Source organism: Electrona antarctica (genome assembly GCF_951216825.1).
Source record: "Electrona antarctica genome assembly, chromosome: 23".
Taxonomy (NCBI): Eukaryota; Metazoa; Chordata; class Actinopteri; order Myctophiformes; family Myctophidae; genus Electrona; species Electrona antarctica.
In genome coordinates this window covers 32,899,652-32,917,556 of record NC_136804.1, presented here as the reverse complement: position 1 = coordinate 32,917,556, position 17,905 = coordinate 32,899,652, and the positions used below count along the sequence as shown (strand labels likewise).

Genomic DNA, 17,905 nt, shown 5'->3' with positions numbered 1-17,905 from the left:
TTGCAGTGGTGTAAACTAAAGTAACTCGGTACATTTACTCAAGTACAATACTTAATTACGATTTTCAGGTACTTTTACTTTACTGAAAAATGTGTTATACTTTCACTTCTACTCCACTATATCTCAGAGGCAAATATTGTACTTTTTCTCCACTATAATTATTTAGATTTCGGTTATTACAAAACATAGCCTATATTAACGACTTCAGCCCTATACATTTTGGCCATTTGAAAATGGCAGATCTACAAGCTCACAATGTGTCGCAAGGCAATGCATTGCGAGCTTGTAGATCTCTTCTCCCTTCTGGCTCCAAGACTATGGCATGAACTCCCCATTGCAATTAGAACTGCAGACTCACTCCCAATCTTCTGATAAGTCACCTCTTCAGACTCCACCTTAGCCCCCAGCATTTGTTATTAAGCCGACAAAAAAGCCACTTCCTTGATCCGGGCAAGGTATATTAAATGGAGGTATGGTCACCGACGTCATTTTCGCTATCACGCAATTCCAGACGGCAGATTCGTCACACCATTGGAGCCAAACTGCATCCGGAAGTTCGTCAGAATGCACTGGAGTCAATGAGAGCTCAGTGACCAGCTCATGAACAAACATTATTTATGAATGACTGAGATCTTTTGTAAAGTAATCACTTCTGGCAAATAACAGAAGACATTATAACACATTATTGTCTGCTGTGTTGCTTTTCGATGTGTACACTGTGTAATTTTATAGAGGTATCTAAAGAGCAACAAGTACGTTTCTGAACGTGCCAAGTATCGCGAGACTGCTCACCGGTTCCTGTCTGGCAGCCAAATCTCGCGAGACCCCGGAACAGAAACGATACCTTAAATCCCCAAATAAAATGATGTACTGTGCACTCTGTGCACATCGAAAAGCAAGTGATTAGAAAGCAAACTGTGATATGTCTTCTTTCATGTGCCTGAACCGATTATATGACACAGGTCTCAATGGTGCATACCGGTACATAATGTTTGTTATGAGGTCCAGCTTGCTCCATTCACTGCTTTGTATACATTTCAAACAATCACGTGACCATGTCACTTCCTCCTCTAATTTTCCTTGGATCCGGGTCACAGACAAAGATCAAAGCGAGCCAAGATTGTCTCTACCCCCTCGTTCACTTTGTATTGTACTCAGTTTCCCAGAAGCCCTTGCAAGCCGGCGGATGTTTGATTTCCGGTTACGTCGTCATAACGCGACCGCCTCGTCACAATGTCCGCGACAGATCCGGATTTCTAGCATAATAATCAAACAACGGCGAATTAAATTTGCAGAATACGCCACCTTGTGTCTAGAAAAACCTAATCTCAATTGTATTTTTTTATTACAAAAACGTTTTATCAAAATTATTACTTTTTCTAGCAAATTCACCAGTTCCACTCCTCTTTGCAAATTCTTCCCATTTTTTATATAAACAAACTTCAAATATGCATTTTCTTATTCCAATCAATTCATAAACTACTCCCAGCCTGTTTTTAAAATGTATTCCATTTTAATAACGAAATCCATAATCATTACACCAGAGCATCCATTGATCTTTATTCCGCGTTCTTCAGGACAACATCGGCCCAATTTTCCATCAAGTTCAGAGGACCGCACTTTTGGAATAACTTACCGTCTCATATCAGAGTCTGTACTAGTCTCAGCTCTTTTAAGAGACAATTACTGCAATTTGTATTACCAAACTTGGGCAACACGCCCTAGTCATGTTATTATTTGTTATTTATTATTTGAATATTTTTTCGTTTTTCATTATTTTTTAAATCTTTCTGTTATCTAAGCTCAACTGGTAGCTTCTATAGGAAGGCCACTCGATAAGCCCCTTTGGGTTTTTTTGGCACTTCCAGCACATCACTAATCTTGTTTCTTATTGAAATATTTGCTTTCTGTATTTCTTTGTTTTTACCATATTGTTATTATTATGTACATATGTGCAAATAAACTAAACTAAACTAAACGCATTACACAAATAGCGGGTTTAGCGTGTTAAGTGTGGCTACACCATGGATTAAATAATTTAAAGCCCTCAAAGTGTTAATATCAGAATACTGATATATTATTGATTTCAGCCAATTACTAGTATTAAAATGTTATTGTCTTTTCTATGTCCAATGCATTTGTATTTCGTTCATAAAGTCAACATAACTATAACTAAATCCATTTGAAATTAAATAAAAAGGTTACTTTTCAAGATTCCAATTTTTTTTTTTTTTTAATTCAAATATAGCAAAAATAGTAATTGATCTACAAGCTCAAAACACATCGCACTGCGACACGTAATGATCTTGTAGATCAGCTGTTTCTGCTACGACAGTAATATGCAATGTGGCTGGAGTGGAAATATAGTCATCGTCAAAGTTGCCCACCCCTGCTATGGATCAGTAGTTACCAAAGTGGGTTCCGGGGACCCCCAGGGGTACCTGAGGGAGTTCCAGGGGGTCCCCAGGGGTACTTGAGGGAGTTCCAGGGGGTCCCCAGCTAAATGATAGTTAGGAACCAAATGGACACTTATGGGTCTGTACAAATGGAACCTGATGGACCCGTTTGTAAAATCACTGTTAATTTAACTCTGAGTGTACAATGTAAATTGGGGGGTCCCAGAGATAGAAATGCCATTAAATGGGGGTCCGTAGCCTAAATGCACTGTAAAACTGGGGGTCCTTGAAATTAAACTGGTTGAAAATCACTGCTAGAGCCATAAACATCTTCTCTTATGGGGGTCCTTGGCATATATTTCAAATGGGGGTCCGCGGGCTAATGAGTGTCGATTTTGGGGGTCCTTGACATGAAAAAGTTTGGGAACCACTGCTATAGATGACTATTCTATGTATTTGATACCGTCAGCTAAATGCCTACATTGTACTTCCAGAGCTCTTCAGGAGCGCCAGCAGCAGCACTAGGACCATGAGGAACGGCCGGGGGGGCGGCGTATCCGTCCAGGACCAGTGGGCCAGCAGCGAGTCATCGGTGGCCCCTCCTCCTCCTCGAACCGCCGACCACCGCGGCATGACGATGCACAGGCGGATGGTGCTGGGCTTCGCTCTGGCCATCGTGACGCTGGTCCTCGTGACGTCCTTGGCGGTGGCTCTGGGGACCCGCTTCGACGAGTGTCCCGACGCACAGCGAGGCGGAGCGGCCGGGAGGTAAGGAAGGGCTGGAGTGGCCTTTTATCTCATGATGAGGCCTGGTTCTAAGAAATGTCTTCTATTAAATCCTAACCGTTTTCTGAAAAAACTACTGTTGCTATATCAGTGGTGCTCAAACCTTTTCATGTCAAGGAAAAGTGACATTTTGCTGCGAACCACCATCTCAAAATATGTTGTTCCATGTGTGTGTGTGCAAGTCTAGTTAGCAGGCATAGACATCAAAAAGGAAAAAAAAATTCCAAGGAAGGGACTGAACAGTACACTCCAGGGAACAGAGACGGACAACTTACTGCATCAACTTATTTATTAGCATGACGCCTTTCTCCGTGAGAGAGATATATATATATATATATATATATATATATATATATATATATATATATATATATATATTTGCAGAAAACTAATCACGATTTTTCCAAAATAGTTTAGTTTAGTTTATTTGATCATTCAGTTTCAAATACAATATTTAAAGACAATGAATGGAAGCTGTTACAAAAACAAAGCAAAACATGAAGATGATCAAAAGGAATAGGCAGAAGCTAAAAGCTTATAAATGCCTATCCTACTTACAACAGAACATGATTCGTAATACTCATTACATTAACATTAACAGATTCACAAAACAAAAGTCAGATATGAGAATTTAAGTCTCCTCAACTCATACCCCCCAAATAGCAGATCTACAAGCTCATAGCTGGCACGAAAAGTGATACGCTTCACCGGTTTTAATTATAACCGCCACTCAATTTAATCTTGATCATGTTGTCATGACGTAATCGAGGAGCAGTTTATTCCTGTCTCGTTTATCAGCTATTTGCACAGTAAAATCTGACTAGATGCACATGATTAACCAGTTAAGCCCTACTTCATAACAGCTTAACTAGCCGAGCTACAAGCTCAGAACACGCGTGACATTGTGACGCGTTTTGAGCTAGTAGATCGGCTATAGTCCCGGGGTGCCCAAAAGGTAGATCACGATCTACCAGTAGATCACAAAGGCTGTGCAGGTAGATCACATGACATGCCCCTAAAGAGTATTTCATTTAAATATATTGAAGAAAAAAAACGATTAAAAAAAAAAAAAAAAAACATTTCTCCCCCTCTATTTCCCATTCCAAGTGCATTTGTCTTATACTGTACAGAATGTAACACGAACTCTACTATTCCGAAGCCCCCTCAGGTACACATTTAAACTATTTTCAGCAATGGTATAATAATTGATTTGGTGGGTAGATCTTGCCGAGCTGGTCATTTTGAAAGTACCTCTCAAGTCAAAAAGTGTGGGCACCCCTGGGCTATACTCTCGCCACATGAAAATCCGATGACTTTGTATTCAAGTCGACAATTCTTTTGCCCTATTAGCAGTGGTGCAAAGTACGTACTTAAGTATACTTTGAGGTAATTGGAGTATTTTTACTTACTACACTACATCTCAGAGGGAAATACTTTACTTTTTTACTCCACTAATTATTTGAACACTTTAGTTAGTTTGTAGATTTTGATTATTATTACAAAACATACATTAACCACTTCAGCTTTATATACTGTACATTTTGGCCATTTGCAAATAGCGTTGCGGTGCGACGCATTGTGAGCTTGAACAGCCGCTATTTTCAAAAGATTCCAATACATTTTAGGCTTTTGAAAACTTCTGAAACGGGACATTCTGCATACTGAGCACTTTTACTTTTGTATAGTATATTTTGACACCAATACCTTTTTCTCAAGGAAATTTTGAATTCCGGACTTTTACTCATAACAGAGTATTTCAACATTGCGGCATCACTACACTTTCACCTACAGTAAGTAAAACACTTTCTTCCCACAACTGCCCTATTATTAGCGGGAGGTCCAACGGGAGTCGTGAGGAGCGGATCGGGGAGAGAGGAGGAGACAAAGGAGGAGGAGGAGACCGAGGAGGAGACGAGGCGTGGAGGTCCTCGTCCAGGCTGCCGGGCACCGTGAAGCCCAGACACTACGACCTGAGGCTGGGCGTCTACATGGACAACTTCACCTTCTCCGGAGAGGTCAGCATCCAGCTGGACTGTGTCAACGCCACCAAGTACATCGTGCTGCACGCCTACAGGCTGGAGGTGAGGGAGAGATTCCGTCTCTTATCTGTGGTGGGGGGGGGGGGGGGGGGGGGGAGTACTTAATTATTGTTTTTACTTAAGTAAGAGTATTAATACTGCAATGTTACTCGATCCTGTTACTAACAGAAGATAGCAGATCTACAAGCTCAGATTGGCTATTTTCAAATGGTTGAAATGTAGCCTATATATCGGGCTAAAGTGGTTAATGTATATGTTTTGTAATAATAATCTAAATGTGAAGTTGAAGTAAACATATAACTTGGAAATACTACAAAAGTAAATAATAACAAAACATTTACTTTACGCCACTGGATCCCATCTCCATACGTCTGTATTTCACGATTGTGGTGCCGGCGGGCACATTGGTAAATACATTGATTGTGGTGCCGGCGGGCACATTGGTAAATACATTGTTTGTGCGCAGATCTGAGTGTGCGGAGCTTCCCTTTATTTTTCTCATGTTCCCTTTGTGGCTCCAGCACCTCACTTAAGTTTTTTTCAGCGGATGAGTGGTGGTTCTTTTTACATTTTTGTCACGATTGTGGTGGAGGAAGGAGAGAGGCCGCACAGCTCGTAGTCACGATGCCATCACATTTTTATTTTATTTTTGCAGCATCCTTATTGTGGGGGAACATTTACCAAAAATAGCAGATATATATACAAGCTCACGAGTCACGGCAAGGCACCAACCTGCATAGGAGTTTGGTGTTTTGCTCGACAACACAGGAGACAGCGTAGGAGAGACAAACGATAGGAAAGCTGAGAAGAAGACGACAGTGTAGGAGAGACAGATGGTAGGAAAGTTGAGAGGGAGACAGTGTAGGAGAGACAGACGGTAGGAAAGCTGAGAGGGAGACAGTGTAGGAGAAAGAACTTTAGGAAAGCTGAGAGGGAGACAGTGTAGGAGTGACAGACAGTAGGACAGCTGAGAAGTAGGTGTGTAGGAGAGAAAGACAGGACATCCGAGAAGGAGACAACGTATGAGAGAGTAGGAAAGCTGAAATGGAGACAATTCGATTCAAATGAGCTGTGTTGGCATGAGAAAACACAGGCTTACATTGCCAAAGCAATGTGCCAAAAGCATAATAACGATAACAATTTTAGAAAACTAAACGGGGGAAGTACAGTCGGAGGGGGTACAACATTGTGTAAACGGAGCTATGTCACATTACAACATGGATAAACTGTTTTACAAAACCATTTAATCTTTCATTTGCTGTTGGAAAGTTTCATGGGTAACTGGTATAAAGCTTTTGAAACAAATGGCAGCAATCTTTCTGAATTTTGCTGTCACTTTCGGGCAAATTACTCAAAATATTTAGGGCATGGGTTTAAAGTACCCTTTCAAATAGGAAACATATAAAGGAGTAGAATAATAAATTGAAACATAAAAAGCCATCAACAGATCAGGGGGGAGAGGGAAACATTGTGGTGGGTAAAATCATAGATATTATAAGAAATAGATGCCTCATTTGCCGCTGCAGTTCATTGGAGCGACGTGTATCCCAATGAAGGCGGAAGTGCAGTGCTGAAGGCTTTTTTTTCCTTTATAACAGTCATGACAATATACATTACAATACAAAACAAGACAAACAAACAAACACAAACAACAAAGTTATTAACAATACAACATCAGAGCCAGGGGGGATTAGATTACTAACAGAAAACATTAAAGAGTGAACACAAAGCAACAGTTCTCCGCAGCTTTGCTGAAGGCGACTGCGTCGCTGCCCAAGTGACGTCACTCATGTGACGCCTCCATGTCTCTCGCTGTCACTCAAGTGACTACTGGCCAATCACAGCGCGTCTTTTCCGGGACTTATGTTACGCACGAGGAAGCTTGACAAGCTTCCGCTTTGCTTCCGCTAATGCTTTGCAAGGAATGTCGGGAAAATTGTGCCTTCAATGGTGACACGCGCCTCAGAGCCGGAAATGGCGTCTACGTATATAATGTCTATGGGTAAAATGATTGTGAATGGTATTATGTGTCTCTTAAAATACCACTTTCACCGCAGCATCCTTATTGTGGGGGAACATTTACCAAAAATAGCAGATATATATATATACAAGCTCACGAGTCACGGTAAGGCACCAACCTGCATAGGAGTTTGGTGTTTTGCTCAACAACACAGGAGACAGCGTGCACAGATAGACACTAGGGGTGCTAGAGCACCACCTGCCCTTGCAATGTGCAATATGCCCTTTTGAAAAAAAAATGAGAAAAAAAAAAAAAAAAATGTTGTACAGTGTACAGTATGTGGACCATGGTGACATTGATCAATTCTTGATAGAAAAAAAAGCTTCTAATTATTTATGCCCCAAAATCTATAAATCTCCCACTATTAAGGCAACCGGCCGGTGCCCCACTGATAGTAAAGTTCGGAATTACTGGGACGCTACGCACCCAGCTGCTACGTGCCATCTCTGGTATAGGGAAGGCGAGTTTATGTGCAGCACATTTCAACAGCGAGGCAATTCAATGTGCTTTACATGAAATATTAAGCAAAGGACACACATTCCCAAAAAAATAAATAAACTAAAGGCAAAAAAAACGAAGGTATTAACAGCAGGCTGGCTCTGTAGATGTTTTAATGTGGCTGTTCAAATTCAGCTCCGAGTACATGACTACACTGAGGACTCTGCATCGCATCCTTGGCTTGTGGTTTGTGACAGAAGGTGTCTATTCAATTAGTGTGTGTGTGTGAGAGAGTGTGTGTGTGTGTGTGTGTGTGTGTGTGAGAGAGAGTGAGTGTGTGTGTGTGCGTGCTGTGTATCAGCTTAAAACACCCTGTGGTTTCATGGAGTTTATTTCTCTCCTGAAGCAGGCAGAGATATTTCTTTAACAAGGTTAATTAGCCGCCGAAAGTTGCTGTTTCAGCCAAACTGCATGGTTAAGGCTGGATAGGGAAGCCTCAGCCCCCGTCAGTCAAATGCCTTTGAACGCTACATTTATCATGTTGGCCTAAACCCAGTTAAATTAGCTCTCAGCCTGGCGCGCGGCCGCGTGCGTGCGTGCGTGCGTGCATGCGTGCATGCGTGCGTGCGTGTGTGTCTGTGTACGCGATGAATAGCAAGGCGTGCTGGCCTATCGGGTCGTTTTCCTTTAAGGTATATCCACACAGATGCCAGTGAGTGGGAAGGGAGCAAAACTAATATTAGTATAGAATGGAACATGGGTTCTCAAACCGGGGTCCCCAGGGTGTTTGAGGGGGAGCAAAATGAGTTAACCCATTCTGAGCGAGAACCCCTGTTGGTGTTTTACGCATTATGTTATACTTTAGCTATTGAAAAATAGCAGATCTACAAGCTCATACAAACTCTACAGTTTTATACCACAATTTTGAAATCCATTTTGCACCCGGTGCCAATTGCCTAAGCTGTGATCCCTCTGCCAACCTGGGAGAGCCCTGAACTGAGCTCACACTTCCTTTAATGCATGAGGAGTGAGTAGTTCTTATGACCTGACAGGGGGGAGTTTCCCCGGTAGGACGTGGCACGTGGAAGGAACACGTTTTTCCAACCAGTTCCTATATCCCCTCCATCAGGCTGACCAGGGGGAGACAGTATAGAAACCACAAAATCGGTGGTTGTTGCAATTACCTGCACTACAATACTTATGTAACCATATGTTGCGCTATGGCGGGGGGAAGAAAATAACATAAAATGTAACGATGTGTACGTTCTGTAATGCAATTTCAATGGTAAAGAAGGAATGATTGATTTATTGATTTATTGATTGATTGATTCGTTTATTAGACATAAATGTAAAAACCGCAACATAGTAGAATCAAACACCAAAGGTCCCTGCACACTGGACTTTAGGATTTTTAGCGGCGGCGGTGACTGTGGCTCAGGAGGTAGAGCAGGTCGTCCAATGATCCATGGGTCGGCGGTTCGAATCCCGGCTCCTCCTGTCTACATGTCAAAGTGTCCTTGGGCAAGACACTGAACCCCAAATTGCTCCTGATGTGCTGGTTGGTACCTTGCATGGCTTCCGCCGCAATCGGTGTATGAATGGGTGAATGTAATGCACAATCTATGTAAAGCTATATAAATGCACCATTTACCATTTTAGCTGCGTTTTTCCGTCTGTTTTCTTAAAAACCAGTGTGCAACCACTTTTAGTCCAAAAGGGATAGCACCAAAACAAGTCAATTCATAGAGGATGGCGATGGCCAAGCCCCAAACTGCCCAAACGTGTGTCTCAAAGGATATGTACTGGGGGGGGTCTCTGCTCCATCTCTCTCTCTCTCTGCTAAGGGGTCCTTGCCTGAAAAACGTTTAAGACCCCTGCAATAAATGAAAAGCACTTTACAGTGCAGTCAAAACATTTTGTGCCAGTGCTAAATCACAGCCAATGACAGCCTCAGCATCAGGTCTTTGTGTGGGTTCATACCACAGGAAACGGAGGGGGGGGGAAAACAAGCTCCGCACTTACATAACCGCAGTGGGGTAACAAAGTACATTTACTCAAGTACTGTACTTATAAGTACAATTTTTATGTATTTTTCTTACTTCACTGGAGTGTTAGTAGACCTATTTTTACTTCTATGCCATTAAATCTCAGAGGCAAACATTGTACTATTTACTCCACTACAAGTTTTTGACAACTTTAGTTACTCTATAGATTTGGATTATTATGACAAAACATGTATTAACCACTTCAGCTCTGTATACATTTAGGCCATTTCATGAAATCAACTAATGAAATGATTCCCGAGCACGGCACGGCTGCAGCTCACCGCTCCAAGAGATGGGTCAAATGCGGATTTCACTGTGGTTCACTGAGATCCACTCCTGCTCTCACCAGGCCCAGGACCTGTGCGTTGCACCAGACTCCCAGCACCAGGCACTAATGAAGTGCCTGGTGCTGCACCCTGGGCAAGACCTACGCTGAAAAGACTATCATCGGAAGTTGCAGGATTTTAGCGGAAGTATCTCCCAAGGAAATGACGTTGATGCTTTACAAATCAGTTTACATTCTCCGCGAATGAAACGAGTGTTGTGATTGGTCGGGAAAATATCGTATCCGGGGGAAATACATCTGATGGATGTTCCGGAGGATACGTCCGCCGATAGCTTCTTTGCCTTACGTTGTGACCAGGCTCTTCTTTTCGCAGAAAAGTAAGCCTGGGACCGAGGCTACTGGTGCTGAGAGTCTGGTGCAACGCACAGGTCCAGGAGTGGTGGATTATAATGGCCCTCCTAAAGGCCTCACCGAGGCTTTTTGGGCTTCCTCCTCACGGAGGATGCAGGCTGGGCGCTAACCCATACTGCAGTGCCCACCCGGGGGCCGTCTACATTCCGGCTGCCCTCCGGGCGTCGCCAGACTATACCTGGTTGTCACGTAGTCTATTCCTATGAGTCACTATAAATAGAATAACTATAACTAAAAAATGGATCGCATGGATGCACCTGGGACGTATCCCAAGGTCATCAGGGTTTCGGGTCTTCCAACATCATGCCCCTCACTCAGGTGACCCAGCCGGGGTGATCAAGTCCCGACTTACGTCCCAATAGCTACCCTCGATCAGTTAGGGCAAGATGTGGCCACACAATCCGTTGCTCCCGAACTACTCTACCCGGACTGGGAGGATCAGCAATCTGGCGCGTGGGTTGACTCCTGTCAGGGCCCCTCCTACGTCTCACCAGGACCTGTGCGTTGCACCAGACTCCCAGCTCCAGGCACTTCATTCAGGAGTGGTGGATTATAATGGCCCTCCTAAAGGCGCATATATATATATTTTTTTACATTTGACAATCGGTAAAATATATATATATATATACAGTATATATTTTTTCAATTCTTTATTTACCCAGGGAAGTAGCTGTAAGGTGCTCATTTTCAGCAACGCCCTGCACATAGAAACACACAGACAGACACACACACACATTAAAACCTGGGAGCTGACCAGTACAACCACAGTCTTATACTGTTGGCCAAGCAGCTCCAGGGGGAGCAGTTGGTGGTTCAGTGCCTTGCTCAAGGGCACTTCAGCGGTGTTGGGTGAGTGATGACAATAACTTCCCGACCCAGATTTTCCCTGCCCGTCCGGTAAGGTTGGGCGATATGCCAATGTTTTTCAATCGCCCATCGTCTGTCCAAAAATCGCCGATGGACGATATATTCGTGTCATAAAAGTAAAGTGAGAACAGCTCACTACAGGTCGCAAAAAAGCCAGATCTACAAGCTCTCAAGGCGCCGCGTCCTGCCTGCTTTTGCAGCGCCGTTCGCTACGCGTTGAGAGCTTGTAGATCCGTCTATTTTTGCAGCGCAGCTGCGCAGCCAGGGTAACAAAATAAAAAATAAGTTACAGGTGGAGATGAAGTGAAGTTGGAACGGACAAGCAGCTGCAAGCCAAGCTAACATCACAACCACTGGCTGGTGACAGTGTTGTTAGCCGCAGCAACATGTAGCCTGCCCTTGTAACTTCTCCTCCTCCCCGGAGAACTCTTGCCTCCCCGCACCGTCGGAGGGCTGCTGCTGCTGATCCACAAGCTCTCAAGGCATCGCGTCCTGCCTGTTTTTGCAGCGCTGTTCGCTACGCGTTGAGAGCTTGTAGATCTGTCTATTTTTGCAGCGCTGGTGTCGGGGTTCGTTCACGTTGTCAATAAAAAAATAACCTAGATTACAGGCGGAGATGAAGTTCAATCAGTGGGTTGAATCAGTAGCTAAACTAAGCGCTAAGCTAACGATCCCCGAGCCTACACTAGCAGCCTGTTTTTTATTTTCCCCCCGACTTCACGGGTGGCGCATTGGGATTGTGATGAGACACGAGACAGCAGTGTGCATTCTGTTGTGACTGTATATTATTAAACTGCATGGGTCTGGACTCCGGAGCATAAACAACATGTAGGCTACAGTACAGTAGCCTCCCTCGGCTCGGTCCCTCCCAGCCTTTACTCTGGCTGCCAGAGTGTTCCCCGATGCTGTGGTGCGGGGACTGGGAGCATACCATTACGGGAGGAGGGGTTTTCCACCCGGCCGCTGTTACTACTTTGCTGGCCCAAATTGATTTTGCAAAAGAAAAAAATCGTCCCGAAAAATCGCCTAATAAAAATATTCGGCGATTGGACTCGTACATTCGCGATCGACGATAGATTCGTATCGTCACCCAACCCTACCGTCCGGGGAATCGGTTAATTATTCTATCCATTGCGTTTTTGATTGATCAAATAATCGAGAAGTGCTTTTTCATAATTGTAAAAACAAATCGTAGTCAGTCAGTAAAGTTAGAAAGACATCTATTCTGTACCAAGCAGCCGTCGATACACAAAAACAAACATACACAATGCATAGACATATGACACATACATTGACAATCCTAAGAGCTGTAATTAGTTCCCTGGACCCTGGTATATGGATTTGGCTCATAGATCCCTTCTACAAGTTTGAGGAAATAGCAGCTATGTTGGAAGACAAACACTTATGAATCGCTGCTTGATGGAAACATGACACCACGTGGAAATCTGACATCGTCCCAAATCACCACATAGACAGAATGCACTGGCCTGCTGCTATAGACAGAATGCACTGGCCTGCTGCTGACACTCAAACAAAAACTGAGAAATCAATTCCGAATTCTCCTCCAACTCCTGGCTGCTCTCGGATTGTTTGCAGCCATGCTAGCTATCGACATTCCACACACCTGAACTACCCCTGCTGTGCACTCGGCACTGTGTGGGGGATTCTGAGTTGTTGTTTGTAAAAGATGTGACTGTGTTGTATTTGTGTTGATCTTTTGTTGCCAGTGTTGACGTTTTGGCAACGTAAGTGCATCACAGTGTCAAATGTGTTTAGTGTGAGTGAGAGTGCTTTTTTTTTTTTCTCAAAAGAAAAAAGTGCGTACGCGTGTGCGTGCGTGCGTGCGTGCGATGTGTGTTTGTATACACGGTGTACAGGGCAGACAATAAATAGATTTAAGTGGATGAAAACACTGCCCCTGTCTCCCACAGGTTTAACATAGTGTGTTAGCCTCAGGGAGGACACACACACACACACACACACACACACACACACACACAGCTTTTCACCTCATTTAAAGCTCTACTGTGTATCTTTCCTGTTCTACCCCAGATCTGAACGGGGGTCTCCTGTGCAAGTGCTGATTTTATTTACTTACCACTCGGCTAATAGGGCTATATATGGAGCGTGTCTTGAGTGTACACTAGGGTTTGATGAGGTCAGATCAACATATGGAATGTCAGAACAGGTCAGGTCCATATATGGAGATCTAAGGGTGGCAGTGTCTTGAGAGTTTTCGGGCCTGTTGAGAAATCTAGTCTTCGCCAGCTGCACTAATAACTTTGGGGCAGGTCCGTCTAGAATTTAAATGGACAGGCAACAGTCAAAAGGGATACATTGAAGAGGAAGGATGGATCAACATATGGAATGTCAGAACAGGTCAGCTAAGGGTTTGAGGTTTGAGGTGAGATGCTGGCCAACATTAATATCGGGGATCTCCATAATATATGGGCTTAACCGCCTTATGGCCATTGACATATTATGCGTATTGATATCAATAAATCCCTCATGGCCATCTGACGTAATGACGTAATCGTTTAATCCCCTGTAATCGGGAGCTTAATATAACAAAATGTAGCATCTTTTGGCTAATTTGGCTAACGGCCGATGTAATCTTCCTAAAACCGGCCGAAATCCGCGCGTGCACGGTCGATCACGCACGCACGCGCGTGATCGCGCATGCATCGCTGCGTAAAATGCGCTATTTTGGGCTTGATTAGAGCTTAATTTGACTTAGTTATGAAAAATACGATGATAGCTTAGCATTCCGGACATCTGATAGTGCTGCACAGTAGCAAAGATACTACCGGATATTTTGATCGCAAACCGGAAGTGGTCATAGCTCACTCGCTCCATTTGGTCAGAATCGGCACAATGGTGACGTTACCGCCACCATCAGGACTGATTGTCCCAATACTATAGTCTTGCCCCGTCAAAATGAGATAGTGTATATCGCGGATTTTTCTATTGGCATTACAATTCTGTGCGTTCAATTCTTATTTTAAAAAAAGGATTAAAGGAGTAAAAAGGATTTTCAGCATGCAACCAAGTGTAAAATGACATACTGGATCACTTGTCCACTAGTCCCTTCCTAACATTTTTGTCTAGTTTTTATTTGTTGACGAAATTGTCTATATATTTAGTTTTAGTCACCGTAGCTTAGTTTTCATTTAGTTTCCATCAGTGGCAAAAGGTAGTCGACGAACATTTTTCGCCTTAGTTTTAGTCGACGAAAACAACACTGGGCTGCACCCTATGGTTGCACCCTGCACTGCAAAAGGGGGATATTCACTTGCAACCCCATACACATTGGTCAGCGACCCAAACATGGGTCCTGACCCACTGTTTGGTAAACACACGTTCCCATGGATCCAATGGAGTTTATGATTTAGTCACAAGCTCCAAACTGTGACGAATTACCCCCTTTGCTCTGTGTGGGGTTTTTTCCTCCCCCCCAGCTCATTCACACTGGATTAAAGCCAAGTCTGAAATTCCCTTCAATTCAGTCGCATGAAGCATCTTCGGTTACGACAGTAGTTCTCAATATTATTTTCTGGATCAGGGCCCATCTGAAAAAAAATGGAGAGCCTTGGCAGGCTACCCATCTGACCACTTATACCACTTATACCACTTCTATCTATCTATCTCTATCTCTATCTATCTAATCATTAAAATTGAGAATCACTGGGTTAAGATTTTCATGAATAATGCAGACCTAGGCTGTCACATATTCAATTGAAGGTTTGTCAGAGGGTGGTCATAATATTAATAACCATCCACAAGCGCTAGAGACCCGGCAATTGACAGCAGAGGACAGTCTTAATTGTCACAGCATGGGGTGAACAGTGCTTTCGATGACAATTTGAGGAGATTTATATTCATAAATAGAAGTTGAGGACCTCGTATGCTCGGCTGGCGTACTGCTGAGGGGCGGCAGTGGACTCAGGAGGTAGAGCGGCCGTCTTGGAATCTGAAGGTTCCAGGTTTGATCCCCGGCTCCTCCTGGCTATATGTCGAAGTGTCCTTGAGCATGACACCCCTGTAAACTGCTCCTGATGAGCAGGTGTGTGCGTCCGCGTGCGTGTGTGTGTGTATGAAATGCATTGTAAAGTGATTCAGATAAAAAAGCTATATAAATGCAATTAAGCCATGATTTGCTCAACATCCTTGCATGGTGTCGGGTAGTTCACAACAAGCACTATTACGGTTTGGCAATTATTTTCATGCTCATCACACAGTGACTGACTATCTTTCAACAAAACAGAACGTGAGGAACATAACATCATTAAATAGCAAAAACTAAATGATATATACAGTAGCTACATGCAGAGGAAATCTTGAAAAAACAAGAGGGTGGCCGCACACGCAAATAGCCAGAGTGCCAATATTTTATTAGGACAGCAGGTAAGACAAAAATTAATCCAACGTTTCGGCGGTTAAGCCTTCATCCCTGATGAAGGCTTAAGTTACAGTTACAGTTTTCTCCCGTGTGCCGGCACCGCTACAAGGACTTTGGTGTGCGTTAGCTTTTTGTACACAATATAGCTACATGCTGCCATAAGACGGGGCCAAGCAATACAAAAAAATCTGGCTGGCTGCAGTAGTGTGAATGGCCCTTTTAGGCTGCTCAACAGTGCCACTTTAGGTCACCCAGCAGTATTGCAGAGAGACTCGGCAACATGGTAGAGGGCCACGCCAAATGGTGACCCTATAGTTTGACCACCGGCAATGAAACTTCGATATACAAATGCGTCTCCTCATGCCCAACAAGTTTCGTGCTCTTACTTTTGACCTCTAACCTTTAGATCACCCCGCCTTTTTGAATTGTATGAAAAACAGTTTTGAGATTCCCGCTCGGGACGCTGTGGGTGCTGGCGGTGTGTTTCGTCATCAGTGCCCATACCCGAGGCGGGGTTGGCGAAAGGGCCTTTCTGTGTGGAGTTTGCATGTTCTCCCCATGTCCCCTAGGGTAGGTGGTGGTACCCTCACAAAAAACATGCAATAATCCTGGTCTCTAAACTGCCTCCCCCTGGCCAGCCGGGGCGCCCGATGGAGGGGAAAGGAACTGGTTGGAATAACGTGTTCCTTCCACGCGCTACGTCCAACCAGAGAAACTCCCCCCTGTCAGGTGTAAAGGAGCAACTTGGACACTCAGGCATGAAGGAAGCATGAGTTCAAGTCCGTTGCTCTCCCCATGTCCCCCATATGGGGACTAGGCTGGCGGAGGGTGTGTAGAGCCCAGGATCACATTAGATAATTGACAGGGGTGAAAAATAAGTTACAAAATCATGGGGAAAAAATTATACAAAAAAAAAAAGAAAAACAGTTGAAATCTATCTCCTCCCAGGATCTTTGATCAAAATGCACAAATGTCTGCACGTGAACTTTGGACCTATACGGACAAAAAATCGGAAGTACATAAGTGAAAAAATGCTTATGAAACTTTACATTATGGTAGAGGGTCATGCAAAATAGCACTGAAATCTGTCTTACTCCAATTGGCTGTTTTCATTTTTAAACAATTGCTATAGCACCCCTATTTGGCCATTTGGTTTCTTCTCTACCACACCGTAACGTTTCATAAACATGTGAAGAAGACTGCAATTTTCATTGGCTCACAAAACCTTCATTTTTAAACTTAAAAACAAAAGCCCAACAATTTCTTTATATTGGTCCAAAGTTTTGTGTCGAACTTTAATTTGTGCATTTTTATTACAAATCCCCAGGAGTAGATATAGCTTTGAACTGTTTTTCATATAATTCGAAATGGTGGGCGATCTAAGGGTGAAGGGTCACAGGTCATAGGTCCCCCATACCACATGTGTTCCTTGTGAGGAGACTCATACAGTATGTGTATTGTGCATTTCGTAAAAAACTACGACTTGGCCTGGAGGGCCGACAGAAGAAATTATTCATAACACAATAGTGGGTGATCTAAAGGTCAGAGGTCAAAAGTCAGAATACGAGAGTTGTTCGACATGAGGAGACTCATATGTGTATCGAAGTGTTATTGCTGACCGTCAAGCGGTTTATGAGCTATGCCTGTTCAAAGTTAGCATTTTCAATTGAGTGCTATAGCACCACCCTTTGGCCAATGGTTGTGGGCTTTGCGTCTTCACCGTTTGGCATAGTTTGGCAAAGTTTTGCGAGAACCGACTGCACGGTGAAGCCAGAACTGCACTATTTGGCGGAAGAAGGAGAAGAAACAAAAAACATACAGTACAAATACAATAAGGGACCATAGGCCCTTTGGGCTTGGCCCCTCAATAACACTTAAAGCATATCACTTGAAATGTGAAGAGTGTAAAACCAGAGTCACAGCATCACAAGTAGCAAAAATAGCAGATCTACAAGCTCAAATTGCATCACAATGTAATGCATTTTGAGCTTGTAGAGTTTGCTATCTTAGAATTTAAATCCTGACAAGTAACAGTTTTGGACATAATGCGGATGCCAACCGGATGCGGATGCCAACCTGACAGCGACTAAGTTTGCTTAATCAAATAACCCTTAACACACAAAATCCAAATCTGATCCCGTCGGATATAGGGATTAAACATTTTGAACTCTTGGGCCCAGGACTTCAGCTATGGCTGCCTGCCTGGCTCTCTCTCTGC

The 17,905-nt window shown here is 43.5% G+C and overlaps 1 protein-coding gene across 1 annotated transcript in view; it reads left to right on the top strand.

The window, feature by feature from the left end:
* Positions 1-4,491: 4,491 nt before the first annotated feature.
* Positions 4,492-17,905, top strand: part of LOC306916759 (thyrotropin-releasing hormone-degrading ectoenzyme-like) — a gene marked incomplete at its 5' end in the record, with an annotated part of 250,604 nt that continues 237,190 nt past the window's right edge. Inside the window, 2 exons of the mRNA XM_079494774.1 lie at positions 4,492-4,499; positions 5,014-5,263. Coding sequence (XP_079350900.1) covers positions 4,492-4,499; positions 5,014-5,263 — 258 coding nt within the window. The remainder of the gene's footprint in view (positions 4,500-5,013; positions 5,264-17,905) is intronic.